This window comes from Triturus cristatus, chromosome 11 (genome assembly GCF_964204655.1).
Source record: "Triturus cristatus chromosome 11, aTriCri1.1, whole genome shotgun sequence".
NCBI lineage: Eukaryota > Metazoa > Chordata > Amphibia > Caudata > Salamandridae > Triturus > Triturus cristatus.
Genome location: NC_140594.1, coordinates 485,356,552 through 485,375,299, shown reverse-complemented (window position 1 = coordinate 485,375,299; position 18,748 = coordinate 485,356,552). Strand labels below are relative to the sequence as shown.

Here is an 18,748-nt window from a genome sequence, read left to right as displayed (position 1 = left end):
TAGATTTAGATGATAAGTAGCCAAATACTGTCTATACAAAAGTCTATTTTGATGTTCCCTATTTGCCCGCCAAGTTCTCTCGAGGCGCCTACATTTGGCTTTTTCCATCCTAAGCTCCTCTGTGTACCAAGGAGTCGAGATTCGTCATATAGCCGAGCTCAGTTTTCTTGGCATAGTTACATCAAAAGCAGATTGTAGAGCAGCATTAAAAGCTTCCAATTTTTTGGAAGCCTCAGTTAGGTTGATTCCCACGTCCGGAGAGTATGCCTTATTAAAGGTTTCTAGGGTGAGATTTCGCCAGGCCCTATGTTGTCCTAGTGCTTTTCTTTTATGTAATTCCCCCTTTTTTTCCCAAGTCTGGTTGAAAGTAAAAGAGATCATTGAACGGTCCGTCCAGGTTAGGGGATCAGGGGGGTCACAACTCAGTTGGTCATAATTAGTAAACACTAGATCTAATAAGTGACCTGCTCGATGTGTTGGGCCAACCACTCGCTGTGTAAGACCTATTGATTTCAACGAGACAAAAAGTTTGTCAACCTCTAATTTAGAGGGGTTTTCCCCATGAAAATTAAAGTCCCCAAGTAGAAGAAATGTATTTGCCGCAAGCGCATGCAACGCTATATATTCAACAAGGAGGTCAGAGAAATTAGCTTTGGGTCCTGGGGGTCTGTACAATAAAGCGCCGTGCCAGCAGTCAGTGGGAGATACAGTAACCTTAAAAATTCCTAATTCCAGCCATTCGTTTTTTACTGTAAACACCCAATTCACCCTAAGGTGATTCTGAAAGGGTATTTAATGAAGGTATGTATTCATGTAATGTTCATAATTTGTATATGAATAATTTTAACCAAATATGTAGAGCACGGTTCATTGAATTGAAGCCTGCTCGTATGTGGCCCTAAAAAAACAATAAGTAAATTATATATTCACTGAATGTCTAATTTACTAATTTGTTGTTCTTGTTTTCATGGTAGTACCTACATGTGCTTAATTTACAAACAAAATGAATAAAAAAACAAACTCAGGGCCCATTGTTTTTCTCAATGGATCTTTGTGGGTGGCGCCAAATGCCAGAATTCTGAATGCCATGATTTCCACCTCATGCCTCTTTCTTCCACCGCACTACATTTATTCTGTCTATCTTACTGTTAGTTGATCTTTTTCACACCTGTGCTGTTATAATTTCACTGTTTAAATAAAAAAATGTATTTCTCCCCCTCCTTCTTTCATCCTGTCTACCTTTCTCTCTTGTTCCGGATTTAAGTTTCTGATGATAAAACGTAAGTTCTATTCACCAAAACTGAGTTCTGCTGCCCACCACGTGCAACCACCAGAAACAATTAAGCACAGACGCCCACCCAACCACGAGAGCTATTGTTGCTTTTAAATTATTAATGTAGAAAATAATCATTCGTTCTTGTTCTAGCCAGGCAAAATCCTTCTTCCTTCTCATTTCAGAATCTCCTCTGAGTCCATTAAAACAACCTCATGTGAATAACTCCCCAGTGCCCAACACACCACACATAAGAAGAGACTCGGACAGATGTTGCCAGCTTTGCACCGCCTGGTTTAACAATCCCATGATGGCACAACAGCATTACGATGGCAAGAAGCACAAAAAAAATGCGGCCAGAGCAGATTTGTTAGAACAGCTTGGCAAGACACTGGATATAGGGGAAATCAGAGGTAAGCTCTTCTCACATAAAACATTTTCTAATGATTTTACATCTCATTATTCTAAATATGCATTTCAGCGTATCCTCATCTGTATGTTACTAATGGAAAATAGAAGTTAGCTAATCTACAAAAACTTATTCACAGGAATATAAGCATATGACATTTTATGTCGAAGACCTTCTGTAGTGTTCTTTCAGTGATATTTTGGACTGTGAGACTGCTCCAGCCCACTGAGCATTCCTTTGGTCCCCTTTTAATAAAAGTTAGGTTCTGATATGGAAATACCTACGGTAGAAACTGGTGGTATGCGTAAGCAGGTCCTTGACTTGCTCGTTCTCCTGCAGAATCATTTCTTCTGGGAGTTGCAGGGAATAATTCCAAACACTACAGTTATATTCACCATGTTTTACCAACACCTGGCGCCTCTGTTAATCTCACATAGCTTCGATGCGAGATTAGTGGAGCTGTGTTAGGAGTCTTCCCTAACCCCCCAGGATGAAGGAGTCTCTGGGACAAACAGCATGTCTGGAATCCACACCGCACCTGATCATTCCACACCCCTATGGTATGTTACTCCACCATGGGACAGGTTGTTATTTTTATGAAGGCTTGTGGAAATGTCAGGGGGTGTGGGGCTGTTTTGGTAAACAATATTTCACTTCTCATGTTCTTGAGAAAAGATAGGCATATTGGGGCCCATCTAGTGGTTTGACAAGGGATATTTCATTATTGCATGTGATTTGTGTTCATTCCTGCTAAATAATGACCAGGATTCATATTAAAGACACTGCACTTGTGCAAAAACTCAATTGGCCCAAAATATGATGCTTTGGTAATAGGGGATGGAGCAAAGCAGTTCTCACGTGAGTACACTATAAGAAGAGGTAAAAATATATTTCTCCACTTTTCACATGTGAGATAGGAGGATGCACGTGGCATACTAAATGTATTCCATTACTCAACAGATTGCAAGACAGCACACATTAGTTGTTCTTTATTTCAAATGGGGCCTAGTGGTACTTTGTTATAATCTCTATGACAACTACCCTATCCGATGAAGCTAAAATAACCAGAGACCAACTAGCCCTCTCATTAAGGCCTGATGGGTATAGCATTCTGTTATTTTTAATGTTATCTCGAATTGTATAGCACACTACTCACCCGTGAGGTTATCCAAGCTGAATCTCTTTCATGGTTATTTGAAAGTGTTTGAATATACTTGGATTATAGCAGGGAGCTGGAAGGGTAGAAGCACTATTTCTTTCGACGAAAGGGGTGCTTTTGATTATGCAGCCTTGTATACGTTAATGCTACCCAAACACATTTTTCTGCATTCTGTCCATCAATTGTTGTTTTTGCATTTGTCGCCCCGAGTGGGAAGGGTATGCCCAGACGTGGGTCCCGTGCTCTCCATGCCACTGGAATCAAGCAATCCTGGCTGAAGAGGGGTGAAACCCCGAAACCGGTCCTAGGATGCTTGTTTCCGGTCCAGGGAGGACCTGGCTTGGCAGTTTGGGCTGGACTATTCCCATGAGGCACAGGGTCAAGACTGATTTGCATATGGCTGGGTTCAAACTGCAATGGCATGGTGAGCAAAAAAACGATGGATTTAGGCCCAGATCTCTGTACTTGGGTGAATGTATGACAATGTTCTGCATTCTGTTCATCAACTGTCGTTTTTGCATTTTTATAGGTTAATAACATTACTAAACTCTGTGGGGAAAATAGTCATAATATTATTGAGAAAAAAACTTCCATGAACAAATTTATAAAAGAGGTCCAAATTGAGTTTATTGTAGGGGGGCCTTTAATAAAATCCAAGTGGAAATCTAACACATGTAGAATTCCACTATACAATGGCAAAGAAACAGACTTTTTAACATACATTTCTGTAAACTTTTTGTGTGTTTTGGTGGAGTTTGAAGGGAAAGCTGTTGGATAACATCCGTAATATCAACAAAAGTTTGACAGAGCTAGAAATAGCCCACACTCTAATACATGGAGATGTACCAACCTTCGAGGCCCCAAGATACTTCTAATATAGGGTCTGAAGCAGGGCCAGGTTTAGGGCTGTACGACCGGTGCTGCAGCACTGAGCACTTACCTGGGGAGCAGGGTGCTGACCTGGGGGGGCGGGGTGGGGGGGGGTGCTGTGATTAGCAACAATTTATGATTTAAAAACAACTGCTGCCAGTTCCTTCTGTGTTCATCTTTCAGGAGGAAATACAAATGTCGAGATAACTTGTGAGTTATGTTCCTGGGAAAGAGAGAGCTCGGACTTTTTTGTCTAGTGGCAGATTTGGCTCACCATATGGTAGCTCAGAGGGTTAATATGCCTGCTGCAAAGAACGCATACCGTGCAAATCAGAGATCTGTATTGTATGTGGATAGCTGAGTTGATTACTGCTTTTGTCAGAGAGATCCTTTTGTTCATAAGATACAACCCTAATAGAACAGTGACTGTTACTGAACTGTCTTCAAAGGGCTACATGCAAACTGCATTAAATATGTTAGGATGTTATGTATTTTTTCTTCTGTCTTTCATTATCTATTCCTAATGTTGCTAAAAAGTGTTTGTTAGGGTAGATATTCATTCTTATTAGTAAAGCCAGCATTTACCAGTGCATTAAAACACTGGAAGTGAAAGTGAAAATGGGGCTCTGGAGAATTGAGGGGCACTTTGCCCAAGCAGTAGTGAGGGAATTTGAAGATGAGGTCATGAGGGCTAGGCACCAAAAATGATTGTCCTAAGATGGGCCTCCAGTGCTTAAGCTGATCCTGATCTGAAGCAAGGGTGTCAATTCACCAAAAGGCTTGGTGCAGTGTAAGTGACATTACATACCTTTTGACCTTAATGACATCACAGGAAGTGACATCATAGGCCATTTGACCATGAGTGAGTAAACCAGACCTCTTCTAGAAGGTTTCTTCTCCTTAGAAACCTTGGAAAATGGAGTGAAATAGTGCATTTTAAAATATATTTTTCACATAAATATGATGAAATGCTGTAGGCACCAAAAAGGCACTCATTAAATGTTTGAATCATTTCATGATGTGCCAGAGCCAGTGAAACTCGAGTGTCTCAGGAGTTAATCTTGTTTAAAAAAAAATGTGGTATTGGTGCCCATGTGTCAAAAATTGCCTCCATTGTGCCGGGGCCTGCAGTTTGTCACGTGTCTCCCCTGATATGAAAAACAACTTACATTTCCCAGTGCAAGGATTTCACAATTTATGCCATCCATATAACATAGCTGAACATTATGTCAAAGATTACCTCAGCATATCAGTACCAGCATTTTGTCCTGTATGCCACCCTCCAATATGCTATAAAGTCCTCCTTTTTGCTAAGAATTACTTTTACTGTAGTAGTACTGGTAGTTTGCCAGTGGTGTCCAAATGCCTAGAAATTCCTCAAACATGCCAGTATTTTTCCATGGCTTTCTTATGTGCCCTGCATTAAGTCTAGTATGCCAACACCAGTATTTTAACATTTGAGCATTTTATGCCAAGAAGTATTCTTAGTGTGCCACTGCCAGTATTTTTTCACGGGTGTCTGAATGCTAGGAAATGCTGCAGGTCGGCCAGCACCAGTATTTTTACCTTTGTCTCTATATGGCAATAATTTCCTTCAGTTGCCCCCATTTTGTGCTGAATCATACTGGTGGTAACTGACTCTGACTATTACCTGGGATGTGCTAACCAGGCTATGTTTAAAAGGTACATGTAATAGGGTAAACTCAAGCATATAAAGATGTATCTTTCTGTGAGGATGATTTTTACATTCTGTGTTTAAAAATACCACTTTTAGAAAGTGGGCATTTTCTTGCTTATCCATCCTGTGTACCTCTGCTGAGGTGTGTATTGACTGTCTGGTTTTGGAGTGACATGGGCTGGGGATGTGCATTCACTGTAGACAGCCACTGAGGGGGTGAGGTGTGTCCTGCCTTTCCTGGATAAGTCGAGGCTGGGCTGAATAGACCTGGGCTGCATTTAAGAGATTTCCTTTCACCTGAAAGGGCCTGGTCTGCCTTACACCATGCTATCTCCACCTCCTGCAGGGAAGCTGGACCAGAGGACAGAACTGTTTTTGACAGAGCACAGAGCTTCAATGCCACTAGAGAACAAAGACAATTGCTGTATAAATATTGGGGCCCAGACCCCAAAACTTTAGTAGTACTGCCCTTTTTCTCTGTGCCATCTGGGGTTGGCCAGAAGTGGCTGTTTCTACCAAGCATAGGACAAGGACTTAGTTGTGTGCTGTTTCCTCTGCTTGAGGAAGATCTCCAAGGGCTTGACGTAGAACTTGCTTCCTGTTTTAAAGTCTCAGGAACACAAAGACTTCACCCCCAGCTCACCTGTACGTCCTTGCTGGGAGATCTGACCTGCCAAGACATGCCTGTTGCTGTTCTGGGCTTCTTGAGGTTGTTCCTGCAGTTGGTAGCTGGAGAAGAAACACAACTAAGAGAAGCGCCACGCATCCGCACCTGACTCCGATGCATCACCGCAGTGTGGGGAGAATTTCCACACATTGTCATCGTGCCGCTAAAGAAACCGACGCATCGCCTGCCCGGGGCTGGAGAAATTGCTACACGCTGCATTGAGTGCACCGATCTACGAAGTCTGAGATTATCACACGCATTCCAACGCAGACCCTGCTGTGCTGCTGCAAGAACCAATGCTTCTTGGGAACGCGGCTGGATAAATCAATGCAGTCTCCTAAATTAGACCTGACTGCTCGTTGTCAAATACCAAGTGCTAAGCAAGGGTCTACCTTGTTGATGGCCTTATTACTAGTGGTAGGTGTATACTTACCACTAGCAGTAAAACACTCACACTCACTCTCTTTCATTTATTCTCACTCATGCTCTCTTTCACCACCTTACACTTATTTTTGTTCATTCTTACTCACTCATGTGCACTCACTCCTAATCTCAGTTATTCTCGCTCACTCTTACTCAGTAACACTTTGGCCAGGCGCCAGGCACTTTGTGCCTGGTTTGCATCAACTCAGAGCTAAGTGTTAGGGTGGGATCAACTATCCAATGTTAATCAGGATTTGCATTTGATAGAAACCCAAAGTAACACAAAGTTGCACTAAGTGCTGTTTTGTGTTACTTTACATTAAGGGGACATTACGTGGGTGGTGCAGGGTGTTCCCACCATGCAACCGCCCATGGACTTTGACGTAAATTCCTATCTATAAACATTGGTATCCAGGAATTTGTGCCAAAATGTGACACCTCCTTGATCCAGCTGTAAGGAGGACAAATATTTTAATTTCTCCTCATTTTTCCAATATTGCATGTGTGCTGCATTTTATAGCATACATACAAAGTAGGAAAAACCTTAAAGTAGGATGTTTGTTCTGAAAGGGACTCCTTCCAGAATAAAACCAATGCTTCAGGAACACACACCTGCACTATGGTAGAAGGGGTGTAAGTTGGTGCTGGATGCCAACCGTCCACTAGCACATGGAGAGAGAAAAAAATGCACCATATCTTAGTAGATATGGCAATTTGTTTCTCTTTCTCTTTGAGACAAGGCAGTGCAGCAACTTTGGTGCAGCATTGCCTTGTGTCAAAGAATAGTAAATCTGGGCCTCAGTCTTACATGATCTAACTCACTTCCTGTCACTGGCTTTCATTCACTTTCAATCACACACATATACTTACATGTACAGGCACACATCATCACACATGTCCTTGCTCTACTTCACATGAACAATCTCACCTCCAAGCATGCACACATTAAACATTTAAAACTGTTTTTTGCATACTACAGCTGATGCCAAAGCTCCCATTTCACCTGTGTTCTCCATGTTTTATTACACTACTAGTGAATTATAAAATATTATTTACACTTGGAATAATAACAAGCATTTGCAATGCAATAGGTCTCACATTTGTGAGATTTTGAGCTATTGGCATTGTAAATGGCAAAGCGTTTTATTTATGTGTTTAAAAACATTCAATGTTAAAAGGCATTGTCATTTACAATACCAATAGGTCAAAAATTTGAAAATGCAAGACCTATTGCATTGCAAATGCTTGTTTTAAATAAAAACATGGGCGGCGCTGCTGGGATTCGATGTTTCTTTTTCTCAGATCACATAGAGAGCTTTGTAGTAAGTACATTAACACACTGAGCTATCCTACGGTCTCTGAGACTAACGAAAACGTTGATGTGATAAGAATCCAACTCAAGAACATGCACTCTGAATTAAAATGTAGTTTTATCGGAACGCTCCCCAAGCACAGGGATAACAGTTGTTTCTCTGACCCTTCTCAGGGGTATGTTTATTTCATCTGCAGGTGGCACATGTATCTCTGCAGCATCTACAGCACTACAGTGATCCCATGGACTGTGTTATCTGTTTTTAAGTCTGGAAAAGAAAAAGAATGGCACGTTATCATCTGAATGGTATTTTATACAGAAACAGTGGCTGTGGTGCTCGTTTTCAGTTGACTTGTTCATGAAGTCTGACTGACTCCACTCCTCCGGGCAGATTGCAGCTACATCTGTAGAGCTGCAAAATTAACTCGCTGAGCTATCTCTCAGCCGCTTCCCTACCATGCAGCCGCTTCCCAGTCCCATACAAATTTGGCTTTATTTGACACTGACTTCATTCAGCACATTTTCCAGTCGTCTGCAGAGCCATCACTCCACCTCCCCCAAAAGTTGCCTGTCCCTCCCACTTCCTGTGATGAGGAGTTTGGTGTGCATGAGCCAGGGGACCACATTTGAGAGAGCTGGAAAGCCTCTGCCGGAGAAAGGACAAACCCCCAGCAGCCTCTGCGGCCCCACAAGAACCACCATGGACTGCTACAAGAGGCTTCTCATGACATGGGCGCTCAGCCTGCTGACAGGTAAGGCAGCCTGCTTAGAATCAGGCACTGTTCACTGTAGCCGGATGCGGGCGACACCATAACAGTACAGGCTGCTTGGATAGCGCCCAGGTATCTTTTAATTGTATATTTGGTTTTGTATACCAGTTTTACCACGAAACGGTGTCACCACGCTGTGTACTATGAAAGAAAATAAATACAACCAACAACTCAGTGAAGTATTCATATTCAATTCACGCTGCTGTGCGATGCTTTCAGGCGCTTAGTTCTAGTGCCTGTGAAAGTTGGGAGTGAAACATGATGAATAACTGTAGTGTGGTATGGTGTCCAGAGCTAATTTGGCGCCTTCACTGTGGACCGCAAAGCGCTGTATGTCAGAGAAGGCTGCGTGTTAGAGTTCTGTGCGTCAAAGGGGTCTGTATCTCATAGAGGGTTCTGTGCATGCGTGGCTGTGTCAGAAGGGTCGGTGTCTCGTGGGCTGCTTGGCTGCGGTGCCTTTGTAGCAGAGACAGCTGTGGGCCGGAGATACTGGTGGTAGGGAGAGAACACAGGACTGACTGGAAAAACATAGTGCTCACAAAGTTTTAAAGGACACTGTTTCACGCCGCCAGCACACGATCCAGTCCGGATGGGCTGGCCGAGAAGGAGACAGGGCGTTCAGCAAGAAACCTCATTTCTAACCGGAGGCCACCGTTTAACATAAATAATTACGCCGGCCAATGGGAAGGATGGGCGGGGCTTCAATTCCCCTTCCGAAGTCTCCTCGAAGACAATAGATTTCGCAGAGCAATGAGCGCATGCGCTGCAACGCTAGGCAAGATCTAAAAAAGGGCATCAAATAAGTAGCGTGCAGCTGCCTTTGTGCTCTTGCCACTGATTTTGCTACCTCTATGGTAAGAGGTTACAAAGGCAGTGCCAGGGGTCACAAGGAGTAAGCTAGAGGTCGCAACTGTGACCCCGCCGAACCTTAAATTATGTCTATGGAATGAAGCAAGGGTGCTCAATGGCCTCTGCTCTAATTAATGTGTGCACATTATTTATCTTCTTCAGAGTATTTGGTTCCAAGAGTGCAAGACAATTTTAAAATTGAGTAAAAAGTGCATATGATTTGATATTTATCTATGTATTGAGCAGTTTGCACGAAGATAAGTTTGCCAAGTAAACTGCATTTTTGGAAGTAAATATATAAACTATCTATGACACTTGCAGAATGATTTCAAGCAAAAGTGTGTGTTGTACAGGTTGCAATGGTTCCACAACCCAATATCCTATATGGTCGAACCTTTCAGTAAAAAAGGATGAAAGTCTCTTCCACTACTGCAGCTGGTCTGTTTGTGTCATTCAGTGGCCAACAAGGTTGTCATGGGACCCAAAGCAAACAAAGAATACATGGCACCTACTTAATATATGCACAGTAAAATAACATTCCTATAAATGAGCTGCAATACGACTAACTCCTTTAGCCCCAGGGCCCTTTCATCAACTGCACTTGCTGCTCCACTGATTATTATTCCTCTGTTGCCATTAACCCTGGAGATTCCCCTGTCATATGTCCCTTTGCTATCTCAGTACTATGGCACCTGTTCCAACGTGACCCCCTCAATTTTCAGATCTAACTTTTTCAAGGTGATAATTAAGGTCACATTTGTTGGAGTGACACCACAAGTAAGCCATGTGCGGATTCTCCTGTGTTGATTTCTAAACATGGATCTGTAAGCAGCCTGTTTACTCAAGGCTAGGACAAAGCAGGATGTCCTGCTAAAGATCTGATAAAGATGATAGCATATTTGCTGTTGCTTTCCTGCTTTGAACCTACAGGTAGCCCATAGAATGCAGACACATGCTCTCAGATCACCAAGAAGCCCTTTATACCCTTCACAAGAGACTTTAGAGGGTCGACCCAAAAACATCTCTTTACATAGGTAGACTCATCTATTTACATCAGCTGAGTGATGACATCCCTTGGTGGATGCACTCACCTCTAGTGCCAACATGTGTGTGTTGCTCTTTGTTTTCCTGAATGGGACAATGCACTTAGCCTTTCATTGTATTCACCACCCTTAACTTGGTGTACTGTGAGCACAGACCCATCACCAGTCTAAGCAGTGTCCATTCTAAGCAGCATGCATGCAGCCCCCTTCCCGGGCCGTGTTTGGACCCCAGGGACCACCATGCCACTGGGATGGGCTGTCTCTTAATATATAGAAAGGATTGCATGCAGCCCCCATCCTGAGGCAATTTTCGTCCCCGGGGACCCAAACCCCCAGGGCCCGGCAGTGCCAAAAATGGTAGGGGGGCAATAAATGTCCCTTTGGATGCCATCTCCTATTGCCAGATCCAGCTATGTCCCGTGGGTGGGTTTGGCTTCCCACACTGGCATGGGCAGGGAAATCTGTGTTTGCTCTCTCTTGGCTGCAGCAATGACAAACCTCCCGCCAAGCGAGAACAAACACTTAAGTCATGAAAAATGCATTTACTCTCTGGGGGAGGATGGGCAGGGAAACAGATGTAAAAATTGCTCCCGCCCACAGGGAGTAACATTTTTAGCTGCTCCCTGCCAGTGGGAGCAATGTACTGCTAATTACTCCACATATTAAATCGCATCTTCCATGAAATAATTGATAATATCAGTGCAACATTTGCAGTAAAATTATTGATGCGAAAACTGTGCATAGTGCAGCGCGAGTTATAGTTACCTTAGGGCAGGAGTTATAGTTTCTTGAGATAACTCTAAATATAACTGCTGAATTCCTATTGTTTTGTGTGTGTATATTCTGAACCTAACTATAACGTCCCTGTAAACTTTGTTTTTTAGTGAATTTCTAAGGTTTTTTAAATCTACTATAACATTCCTGTGACCCTTGTTTTTTTCAATCAATATATATATGTTGCAAACACTTTGATTCTGAGTGAAGATATGCGCACTCAGGACTGCATATAAACTTGTAGTTTATTTAAGATAAAGACACCAGCCCATGAAATGCATTTCGGTCCCACTGCCTTGATCACACGTACATGTTCATTAAAAACACCATATTGAAACAGTGAATAAGGGGTTACAGAAGGAGTACTGCGTGAGAGTATAATACAGGCATTGTAATGAAGTTGCCATCTTGTATGTCTCAAATCAAAGTAGCTGGCAGTGTAACACAATATGAAAATGTGCATGAATAACCACAGGCTTACACAAAAATGTTAAGCGGTTCAGAAAATAATAAATAAATGATTAAACAGCAGCAGCAAAAGGCATGTAAATTTCTTACATGGTTGGCACATATCAAATAACAAAATCATTTTAACCCCAAGGGACATAAAAAAAGGCATACTGCTAATCGCTAACTCAGGAAAGCAAGTAATGGCCAAGTGGGCGTGATGGCAACTGAGTTCACAGTATCAATGACGCTTCAGTGGGCATGTACAGCAGCACAGTACTGAACTCAGATACAGGGTTAAGCATTGTTATTAGTGTCTCTATGGGCATGTAAACATCTGAAAAGTACCAATGGGGGCATGGGAGAATGTACTTTCAAATGTCAAACCAAACAAAGAACAGATTAACATAATGTATTTAAAATGGTTGTGAAATAAAATAAATAAATAAAAAATATATATACAGATATACATATCCAACAATAGAGTTGCCCCTAAGTGAAGACGCCACACACGGCGAGTTTACTCTTTTTACTTTGAGGATTACAATGGCTGCAGTCTCTTGTCACGATATAATTCAAACAAGCCAGATGCGTTTCGGACTTTCCACTGTCCTTTATCACAGGCAAATGCAGAGGAAAACGGCAGCCACAAAGTGAAACAACTCCTTTTATGAATGAAAGTCCTGCCCAAATGGGCGTTGCTCACTGCCCCAGTGGGCATCTGCACTGATGCATGATGGTCTTTGCAGTTCACTTTAAAAATAATCCCATAGTGGGTGCTCCCGTACCTCAAAATATAGCAAGTTTTCTCCCTGTGGAGTGATCTGTGTTAGAAGACTGAAGGCACTGCCATTACTGCACCACTCAAACATGGCACGCCGTTCCGCCAGCGCCATGTTTCTTGTGTGCCACGGATCCGCTAACTCTGCAGCGGGGCACCTTTGCAGCTGGGGTAGCCACTCAAATCCAACAATAGAGTTGCCCCCAAGTGAAGATGCCACGCACGGCGAGTTTACTCCTTTTACTTTGAGGATTACAATGGCTTCAGTCTCTTGTCACGATCTAATTCAAACAAACCAGACGAGTTTCGGACATATTTTATATATATATGGCCAAGCTTCTTAGAAAATCAAGAACGGTCCGGAAGACAACTTTTCATGGAAACAGGCTGCCCAAGGCAGCGATTAGTAGACACACCGATGTTCTCATTTTTGATATTGCTAGGTTGTCCCTGTAAGTGCATTGGTCCAGGAAAAACTTCAATACACAAATCCATTACTTTGTAATATAGTACCCACAGAAACACCTATGAGGAAGGATTGAGACACAACTTTGTGTAAAATTAAGCAAATAAATGGTTTTATAGATGCTGCTATAGAACTCATTATGTGAGCTCTTTCATAGGACGGAGGATTCCGACTTACTAAGAATATACGGAAAAGTGACATACCCGCGGCACAAGGGGGTTGCAAATAAGCTCAAAATTTAGTAGTCTTTGCTCTGTAAAACAGATGAACAAGGCACTGCTGATGCAATCCAGAAACACATTTGATGGACCTTTTCAGTACGCCAAGTGTGTGTTTATTTTAGAGTATGGAAATATGTGCTTCTCCAAGCGAATATTTAGAGGCATGGCAACGATTTCCAGGCTGTAAAGGCAGACTAAGAAAAATGTGATGATAATGAAACCAGAAGTTACCTCTTTGTAGAAGCTGAAAACAACTGGAACAGCTTCAACAAAGTAGGGCAGTTTCCACTATGAAAGAGGTAGGTATGTGCATCTTGGGGAGGAGACAAGTAATTAATGGATTGTATCATGCTCCCTCAAAGCTTGTTTCGTATTTTTCTTTTAAATTGCTGTACTCCAACAGTTAGAAGTGAATTCTATTTAAATGAAGAGCTTTAAAGGATCCCTAAATTCTTCAAATCATTCACCTACTCCAGGGGTAAGTTCCCCATGAAGAAAGTTTTCAATTTTATGTTACGGGGTCGACATGTCAAAATGAAGGACTTAAAGTGATTGACATTAAGGTCCAGGTTACGCATATAACAAGAAAAGGAGTCCTGTAGGGTTGGTAGACCTTCTGCCGTGCACGCAATTAGCATGAAATAGTCCTCAAAGTAATAAAATAGAGATGTTTGCCTACCTATAAAGGGGGTTTACTTTCCCACCTCTGCAAAATGTTTGATGATCCTATTTATGTATTGAAGAAATAGGAAAGCAGCAAGGATACAGCCCTGTCACACCCCACAAGTGGATTTTATTTGTGGGTAGTTTCGCCCTGCAATCTGAAATGAACCATCACCATTAGTTCATGTGTGAGACGTTTAATTCTGTCTCTACCCCCATTGACTCCATCAGCATCCAAAGTTTGGAGCAATTTACCTAATGCCTAGATAGATCAATGAACGCAAAATGGAGGGAAAATTTGTTGCCATTCTATATTTACCAGCTAACGTAGAAATTAAAGGACTGGTCTGTTGTTCCCACACCTGGTCTACAGCAAAATTGCACACCGAACAAACTCTTGTTTTCAGTAGCCCATGATTCTAGGCGAGCCAAATGCATTCTGGCAAGAATATTCATGCTATAATCTATCAATGATATGGGTCTGTATCAAGATGGTGAATGCCAGTCCCCGTTTTTTAAGATCAGGATAATTATGGCTGTCCTCCATGAATCTGTCCCTCTGCCACACTCCTAAATGCATTTGTAAAAAGCGGTGCCCACAGATCTGGATTGGATTTAAAAGTATCTGCTGGCACACCATCTTGGCCTGGTGCTTTTCCCATGTGCATTTCCTGATTGCACTCAGTACTTCACTAACCTCTATGATTATGAATTTGTTCTGTGGGTTCCTAATGGGCAAGTTTGATTCTAATGAAGAGGAAGTGCAGGGAGATACACTAGCTTTTATTTTGAATATTTGTGCATAAGGAGCCACACATAAATCTGCGGGTATCAGAATTACATATTGTGGTAAGACATGATCTGAAAAGAACTTGTGATTAATTATTTCCCCAAATTTGATATAATCGCTTAATCTGGAGGCTTTTTCAAGATCCTCCCATGCCGTTACCTGGATCCCCCTTTTTCTTTCCTTGACTATGGCTTCATTAGAGTTTCTTGTTAATCTGACTTTATCCACAGATCACAGATGTCTTTTTAAAGTTGCCTTTAGTTGTTTGTGAGCCAGAGTGCATGCTGAATTACACCATCTATGAAGGGGCTTTTCACTCTAGGATTTATTTGATGTCAGATTTTCGGATGTTGCTCTACATAAGATCTCAAAGCCCTCTATTCTTGATTGGCCTGCTGAATTTTTGGAAAGGCAGCTTATAACTGTAGCTAGATCCTTTGAAACACTCTGCCTATTGAAGTGTTCTGAGTTTACCTTTTCCAATTCAAATTTAACACCCTTTTTATTGAGATAGTGGGTCTTGCTGCAATTATGTTTCTTAGCCCTAGTTATCTGATGATTATTTAGTAGTTGCAGCAGGGGGTTGTGGTCACTTGTACACTTTGCAACAATCTGAAAGGTGGGGTTAAGTGGTACGAGTTTAGTGGACATAAAGATAAAATCATTAGTACTCCCCTTACTACTGCCAGTGAAGGTTGGGAGTTTATTTTTCTCACATTCTCCCATATCCCTTGTCAAAACAAAATTGTGTTTTAAAATAGGAGTATTCAGAGATTCTCCGTATGGTGAATGTTGAAAATGGCTGAGATTACTCATATTTGAGTTTGTGAAACCACAGACCAGTTTCCCGCCATGCCCACATAGTGTGGGTTAAAATCAGCAATCCATATTAATTCTGTCTTGTGCTTAGGTTTCAAAATAAAAGAATCCAAGAATTCATCAAATTTACCTACAACATCCGTTGGTGAATGTTAAAAATTGTTATATTATAAATCTACCAACAGTATGTCATATAATGAGGACGAGGACCAACCTGTATTCACTTTGGCCGAGGAGATTTGAACAGATGTAAAAGTCACTAAACCACCCTTAACCCTTTCCGCAGGTGAAGCATGTGCTGGTTCTAGGAAAGATTGAAACCCATTTTAGTAAAGGACCTCAATCATCCATGTTTCCTGACAGCAAACAATGTCTGCCAAGCTTGCAAACTATATCTAATTTGGGTTTTGGATCTTTGAATGTGCCCCTGCTATATTCCAATTAATTAGTTTCAGGCCTTCATATTTTGGGGCAGCACTGGACCCTTCTTTCTCAAGGCCTCTATATGGCATGGAACAGCGTCTAGTGGAGGGTGTTAAGGCAGTCAATCAATCTGAGTGATCCAGTTGTGAGATTGGCTCGTGTCTATTCAAAGTGGGCCCACAGTAGGAGTCAGCAAAAGGAATCGGTGCCAAACTTTCTGGTGCCAACAGGAACCCAAACATTCAATTCACATTGAATCATAACAAAACAGAAATGAATTTCTTATATCTCTTAATCAGACATGAAGAGGGCCATCTCTACACAACACTATACACCAAAAAAACGGACAGAAATACTTTTCTCCATTTTTCAAGTTTCCACCAACGTAATTTACGTGAAAACCTCCCATTCAGCCAGTTTCTGAGAATAAGGCGAAACTGTTCCAAAAAAGAGTATTACTTCGTGAATGCGCACTTACTAATGGAGAAATTGCTAAAGAGGAACTATCCCAAGAAAATACTCAAAAGGGCACTAAAAAGGGCATGGTACACTCCCAGAGACTCTCTCCTCTCTCCAAGACCAGAGAAAACAAGCTCAAAACTGGTATGCGTCACAACCTTTTCAAGCCGAACAACTGAGATGCAAAATATCATTCGAAAAAACTGGGATACAGTAAAAGGCATTCCATCTTTCACACAGATACCAATTTTTGCTCTAAAAAAAAACACCAGCATACGAGAAAAATTGGTACGTGCAAATACAACCAGCAACATCACTGAGGTCTATGCTTTCATTACCCCCAATAAAAGGACACAAAAAATGCGGCACATATGTATCCTGCGATAGCACAGTGGAAGTCACAAAGTTTGTGTATGGGCAGAAATACATAATCCATGAGAACTTTACCAACTGCAACACACACAACGTTATCTACTGTGTTTTGTGTCCATGTCCACTGGCCTACATCGGAAAAACCACACAATCTGTAAAAAATCGAATTTCCCAACATCGCTCAAGGATCAAATGCAAAATTCCGAATGCACCGCTGGTATCCCACTGCATTGAGAAAAATCATGGTCCCAATGACCTGAAGTGGACAGTTCTGCGCCACATTCAAGGACAAACGTAGACGCAATTTTAGCAAAAACTGAAGCCAAAACCATCATGTTTCTAGGCACCATAGAAAATGGACTAAATGAGATGACAGAAATACCACATATCATATAATAGGGGTTAAGATATGACACCTCCTCGAGAAGCCACAAGTTGCAATAACAACAGAGGTAGACACGACAACTGAATTACCATCACCAGCAAGGTCCGTGAGATATAACCAATACTTCAAGTACTTATTCCAACTTTCAACACAACAATACACCAACAAATCAGCTCCTCAAACAAGAAAAATCTTCAGATTGAACACCACAAAAAAACTCCCCTCCCTCTTCCCCTGCCGTGCCTTTAAAAAAAAGGCTTCCTTCCACAAAAAGATTACACCAACAACAAAAAGTGTATAACACGAAATAGACAACCCTTGTTACAGCCCTGTGCGACCATAAACGGGTCCGAAAAATCGAACAAATGGATCCATGAAGTATGAGAATATACACTTTTGGAAGAAAGTGCAGACCAAATACGTCTTTGCCCCCCAGGTGGGTCCACGAAAAACTAAACAAACGCACCTGACAGAAAGTTCAAATCAAATAAGTTATAGATCCTTTCCAACAAAACAAAAGTGACACAATCTCCCAATTTGCCATGATGCGATAAAGTTTTATTCAAATCCCGTACAACTGGAGTAACAACAACCTCGTAACTATCACAACGTCCCACGTAACCACGTTGGAAACTCCATATGAACTAACCAATCCACAAGAGTGACTCACAATACCTCGAGAATGCCGGAAACGAGAGGAAAGTGAACAGCCGAAGACGGAAAAGAAACCACGAACCCCCTAGCGAGACGGCTAGTCATCCGTCAACTACGGAGAAACAAGGTACGGAGTGATAAAACGGAAAGTTCTACTAACATGCACGCGGTAATTTAAAGGGACACGCGCTACGCTGAAATATCGCCACAATCAAAAAAAGCAGATATATCACGGGAGAAGCAACAACTTAATGCATGCGTTTAAAAAACAGTCCAGGGTGAAACGATAGGCTTTCAAAGCCCAAGTACCACTTCTCTGGCAACCACAACTACCGTATGTCACGAGTTACTAGCACCAGCAATCACGATAAGGTATAATGCACTGTCAGTCAATTATCTAATCCAGACACAGACCACATGGTCACGCCCCCTTAACGCAGTAACAACTAAAGCTAAGAGCTAGACACTAAACACACGAAGATAGTTTTGACACTAATGCACTAACAGCATCAGTTACCTCTGTCTAGTCGAAGATACCAATTTTCCCATCCACTTCCTGTCCCTTAGAGGAAAACAAGCCATACCTGGAAAGACAAGCTCCACATCGAAAGCCGGCATTCCTCATAAAGAGCGGCAAGGTAGGACATACACCAAGAAAACACTAAATCACAATTAGACAATCCCAAAACCGAGAGTGCAAACACACTCACAATGTATTCATTTATTACAGACAAAGAAGAGAAGCCACCGTTACCCATATGAGCGTAAGTTACTACAACACCCTTGTTTTTACAACACCCCAATTTAGTACAAAAATTAAAACAGGCATATATTTGTGTCCCTACAGGAATAGATGTCCGATTTCAACTAAACATCAGCCCTGAAGATGACCTCAATAATACAATACAGGTCCCCAATGATAAAGGTCGAAACGCATTGGCAAACAAGCGGAGATCTAGAAAACTCTGGGAGAGACTAATCTAGACATCAGAACTCCCATAAGAGCACAAATAGAAATTAAGTTCATTGCTCGCTTAATAC

The 18,748-nt window shown here is 41.8% G+C and overlaps 1 protein-coding gene across 1 annotated transcript in view; it reads left to right on the top strand.

Moving 5' to 3' along the window:
* The window catches only part of ZMAT4 (zinc finger matrin-type 4), a 2,296,526-nt gene that overhangs the window by 1,637,856 nt on the left and 639,922 nt on the right, over nucleotides 1-18,748 (top strand). The window contains exon 6 of the mRNA XM_085633137.1: nucleotides 1,459-1,686. Within this exon, the coding sequence (XP_085489263.1) occupies nucleotides 1,459-1,686 (228 nt within the window). The remainder of the gene's footprint in view (nucleotides 1-1,458; nucleotides 1,687-18,748) is intronic.